At 24.9% G+C, this 4,998-nt stretch overlaps 1 protein-coding gene across 1 annotated transcript in view; it reads right to left on the bottom strand.

The window, feature by feature from the left end:
* LOC122270927 (uncharacterized) overlaps nt 1-4,781 on the bottom strand; it is a 125,197-nt gene extending 120,416 nt beyond the window's left edge. Inside the window, exon 1 of the mRNA XM_043050260.2 lies at nt 4,625-4,781. Coding sequence (XP_042906194.1) covers nt 4,625-4,673 — 49 coding nt within the window. The 5' untranslated portion in view covers nt 4,674-4,781. The remainder of the gene's footprint in view (nt 1-4,624) is intronic.
* Nucleotides 4,782-4,998: the final 217 nt, after the last annotated feature.

Genomic DNA, 4,998 nt, shown 5'->3' with positions numbered 1-4,998 from the left:
AATATCTATATATATATATATATATATATAAGCCATATTTCTAGTTATATCTAGAATATTTTCAACGTAAAACAATAGGCTTCATAACCTTTAATCGTCAAATAAACTCCCCAAAAAATATTTTTAAGCCTAATTTCAAACGGTTTTTTTTCTGGTTAGTTTATTGATTGATTATATTTCCTTCATTTTCTTGTTTTTATTTTTTACTGATAGTCGATATAATAATCATATTATTATCTATTTTTTATATTATGCAAGCTATTATCATTTCTTGTATGGGGTAAAGGCGTTAAAACTTTTTTTTTGTAAACTATGGATGGGAAAATTGCAGACATGGCCACTATTCTACAGCCTGTTAGCCATTAAATTAAGCATTATTAAAAATTATATTGAACACTATAAGATTTTTTAACGATATTTAATTTATATTATCCTATATTTATATATATAGGATAATATAAATTAAATATCGTTAAAAAATCTTATAGTGTTCAATATAATATTCATTAATTCATTATAAATTGATGCAAAAATGATAGCTGAAATATAAAATAGATTCAATTTTCACCTAAAATAAATCGTTAAAAAATTTTCGGACAAAAGCTTGAATTTTGTATATTACAGTATTTTATTTTGTGTTATATGCTTTTTATGCATTAAAAGCCATGATTTACGTAACTAAAAATCAATATTTGTGTATAAGTTAGTACGTCTACTGTAGTCAGTAAGTATGTAAGTTTACTGTCGATATGTATTTTAAATTTAAAATATGTTTTTTTTAAATATATATGTTTTCCGGGTTCATCTATTCATTCATTTTAAATTGATTTAAAAATGATCAATGAAATGGGAAACATATTCAATTTTCGCATGAACATTTTCTAAAACTTGCTAAAACATTTTCGGATAAAAGTTAGGATTTTATATATTACAGTATTTTAATTTGTATTATTTGCTTTCTGTACATCAAAAGCCATCATTTACATAATTAAAAATCAATATTTGTGTATAAGTAAGTACGTTTACTGAAGTTAGTATGCATGTAAGTTCACTGTGGATATGTATTTTAAATTTAAAATATGTTTTTTTAAATGCATATGTTTTTCCGGGTCCATCTATTCGTTCATTATTAATTGATTTAAAAATGATCAATGGAATGTGAAACATATTCAATTTTCGCATAAAATAACTTGCTAAAATATTTTCGGATAAAAGTTAGGAATTTTAAATATTACAGTATTTTATTTTGTATTATTTGCTTTCTGTACATCAAAAGCCATAATTTACATAATTAAAAATCAATATTTGAGCATAAGTAGATTTCGAAGATTGATGTCGTTTGATCATTAGGAAGAATTGATTAACACCTTGTTTGCATGTGAACAGTTTTTTGACAATGAAAAGGAGGAAAGTCAATTGAAGCGGGAAAAAATTAAAATTCGCAATTGTAATGCAAATCTAGGCGATAGAAATTATTTTAAATTATTTTAATTATTTTATTTTCCTGTCGCATTCAATCCTTTTAACGCTTTTACAGTATGACATGTATTTTAAATTTAAAATATGTTTTTTTTAAAATATATATAATCTTCCGGGTGCATAAAGTAATTCATTCATTATAATTTGATATAAAAATGCTTGCTGAAATATAAAATGTATTCCATATTTACATAAAATAACATGCTGAAACTTTTTTGGGCAAAAGTTACGAATTTAGTACATTACAGTATTTTATTTCGTATTATTTTCCTTATATATATTAAAAGCCATCATTTGCATAATTAAAAATCAATATTTGAGTATAAGTAAGTACAGAAGATTGACGACGTTTGGTCATGAAGAAAATTTGATTAACTCCGAGTTTGCCTGTGAACACTTTTTTGCAAATTGAAAGCAGTAATGCACTGCAAATCATTTGGCTTGTAATTTTACGGAAAAAAATAGTTTCTGTAACTTAGCTTTGTATCAAATATATAGTAATCCAGAAATATTTGCAAATTTAAGTTGTTTTAATTTCTTACGCAAATTATTTAAACTAAAATAAACAAATTTTAAGAATCAATTTTAAATTAGGGTTTTAAAAACACTAGTACTTCTGTAAACAGAAACGGTAAAATAAGTTTGACAGTAAAATAAGGGTAAGGGGTATAACTTTTCAGTATAAAATTTGAAATTGAACTTTTTAATGTAAAATTTCATGTATAAAATTTGTATTCGAAAAGACGCTTTATGTATTTGATATTTGTATTGGAAATCTTGCCTTATTATTTTTTTTCTCTTTTGATAAAGGACAAAAAAAGAAAAAAATCATAGCATACGTTTTTTAAATTCAGTTTCTATGTTGCACCAAATAATTTAAGTTTCCTTCACTTCAAACAATGAAAATTAAACAAAAATACGAATGGGTGAGTCAAATTACCATTCAATGAAAAAGTATTTTTTCGTGAAAGTCAGTTTTTCTTCATGCATAAAAAGTTTTTAAATTATCTCTGAATTCATTATTTCCCAAAAAAAATGATCATGTACATCATTCTAAAAATGTCTTTAAAACATTTTCTGGACGATAAAGGATATCATCATCTTTTTCATAGAATCTTCATGCTATTTTGGTTAAATAGCTATTACGAAAAGAAATGAGGTAGATTCTATAGTTAGCGATTTTCGAACGTAGATTATAGATAAAATTTTTACGTCAAAAAAACTTAACTAACTATGGTAATTTTACTATTATTTATTTTGTTTTTTGTTTGTCAATGTAGTGACATATATTTTTAATGCCATTTTTTTAGACAACCAAGATAAAATGACTCAGATTGTTATGCCATTTATCTGAAAAATAGCAAAATTGTACGATATCCTGTTTTTTTTAATTGCAATATATAGTGTTTACCAAATGAATAGTTCGAAGCATAGGTAAACATATTAAACTTATAGCACCATAACTCATATGAAAAACAGCAAAAAAATTACTATAACACAGTTCTGTAAAGTTCTATAAGTATCATATGAGAGTGATTTTTTTCTTTATTTCGATAAAACTTTTGCTGCACGTGTTTGCAACTCAAGCGAAAAAATAGAGTAGTAAAACCAATTTAAACATAATTTCCTACTTATATATCAGCTTTAAGAGCACATTTATTCATTTACTTATTTACTTGCTTTATATTACCAGCTCTTTTAAAATTTTTAACTACAGTGCGAAAGATCTTAATATCGTTTGAAGCTTTTTTTTTCGTTGAACAAACGAATCAGTAACTATAAATCTTAAAATGATATCTAGAATCAAACCAATGATTTATAATCTATAAAAATAGCATGTAAGAGTTATGATTGGCTCATAGGTCTGAATTTATCCTCAACTATTACTACCGGAAAATAGATTTCTTTCATGCATCTTTGTTACGAGATTTTGAAATTGGAGATCGATGAAAATGGATAATACAGTAATAAAAAAAATAAAAAAATATGGTTATTAAGTAAAAGAATGTATTAATGAAGTAGATGGATAAAAATAATGACTTCGAATTAAATGAGGTGTCATATTTTACTTCTTAATTTTTAAACAAAAATTTCAAATCTTGACATAAGTTTTTTGGGAGAACATGGGGATAATGTTTAAGTTAAAATAATTACAATTGACAATGGGAGACAATGCTTTAAAATTCTGATAAATAACATAAAAACTGCTCAAAGATTTTAATTTCAAATAAAATAAATTATTTTATCACTTGGAAATAAATAAAATTCACTTATATACTTGTAAATAATGCTCAGAAACTATACTTCATATAAAAATATTTATGCTTCAAAGCTGTATAAGAATATTTTTTGCAATTGAAGCATTGAAGCTTTTGCAATTGAAGCTTATAGCATTGCCTTATAACTATTAATTTGTATTAAAAGATTTTAAAGAAATACATATTATGTTTTCTTATGGATTTGAAAAGAGGAAATTTTTTTCAGAAAATTAAATTATAGAAATCTTGAAGCAAAAAAAAACCCATAAATAAAGAAATAAAATCTTAAATATATAAAATTGCTTCAAAATGCATGGTTCAAAATTAAAGATCGAAAATTTTTATTTGAAAATAAAGGATATTTTAATAAAGGTCTTTGTGTGGAAGTTTGAAGAATATACATTTGCTCTATTCTAAATGATATATCAACTCATAACCATGTTTTCTAAATATTATTTGCTATTATAAATTTTTAAAATAACTCTTTTATGAAAATATTTCAAAAATTTTGAGGATTTCTTAATTGATGTAAATCAAATCGTAATAGAAGTAACAGAGATAGAAGATAGTTTTATAATAATTAAATTTTATTACGAAAATGTTTTAGGTAGCTTGAAACCTTTTAATCTTAAAAATAAAAAGTCAAAAGCTAATAAAAGATAAAATTAAAAAATTAATAAAAACCACGATAGAAAATGAAACTTTTCTTACAATAATAAATTTCAATGTACTGAACATTAAAAAAATCCATATTTAAAATGAAGAAAATATGATTTACATGAAATATAGATAAGAATCTAACAAATAGCAAGTCTTTAAATACCAGAAACTAAAATTTGAACTAAGAAGAAAACTTTTTGAGGGCAAAAACTTTCTCGATTACTTACCAACAATCGTAGATAGTAGTAAAAGGAGAGTTCCTGGTACGACATCCATGCAGAACAGAAGTACTGCACGTGCAGCCTGTAACAGGAAAGCACTAACTGTTTAACAGTTCCTTCACCACTCCGTTTACAAGATCCTACTGACTCCAGAAATCCTCTTTCTCTAGGCCCACGTGCTTTAATTCGCTCTCAACTCTTATGACGCATGCGTCCCGTAAATTGAAGCCCCAAAACTTCTCTGGAAAGGTACGCCTGATTCTCGTCATAAAATTCCCCATAACCGCTTACCGAAGGAAATTTTTAAGCCAAATGTTCTCACTTTTTGGGGCAAAAAGTTTCCGCTATACTTCTCTTATATATGTATACATATATATATA

This window comes from Parasteatoda tepidariorum, chromosome X1 (assembly GCF_043381705.1).
Source record: "Parasteatoda tepidariorum isolate YZ-2023 chromosome X1, CAS_Ptep_4.0, whole genome shotgun sequence".
Classification (NCBI taxonomy): Eukaryota; Metazoa; Arthropoda; class Arachnida; order Araneae; family Theridiidae; genus Parasteatoda; species Parasteatoda tepidariorum.
This window is presented reverse-complemented; position numbering and strand designations above follow the sequence as displayed.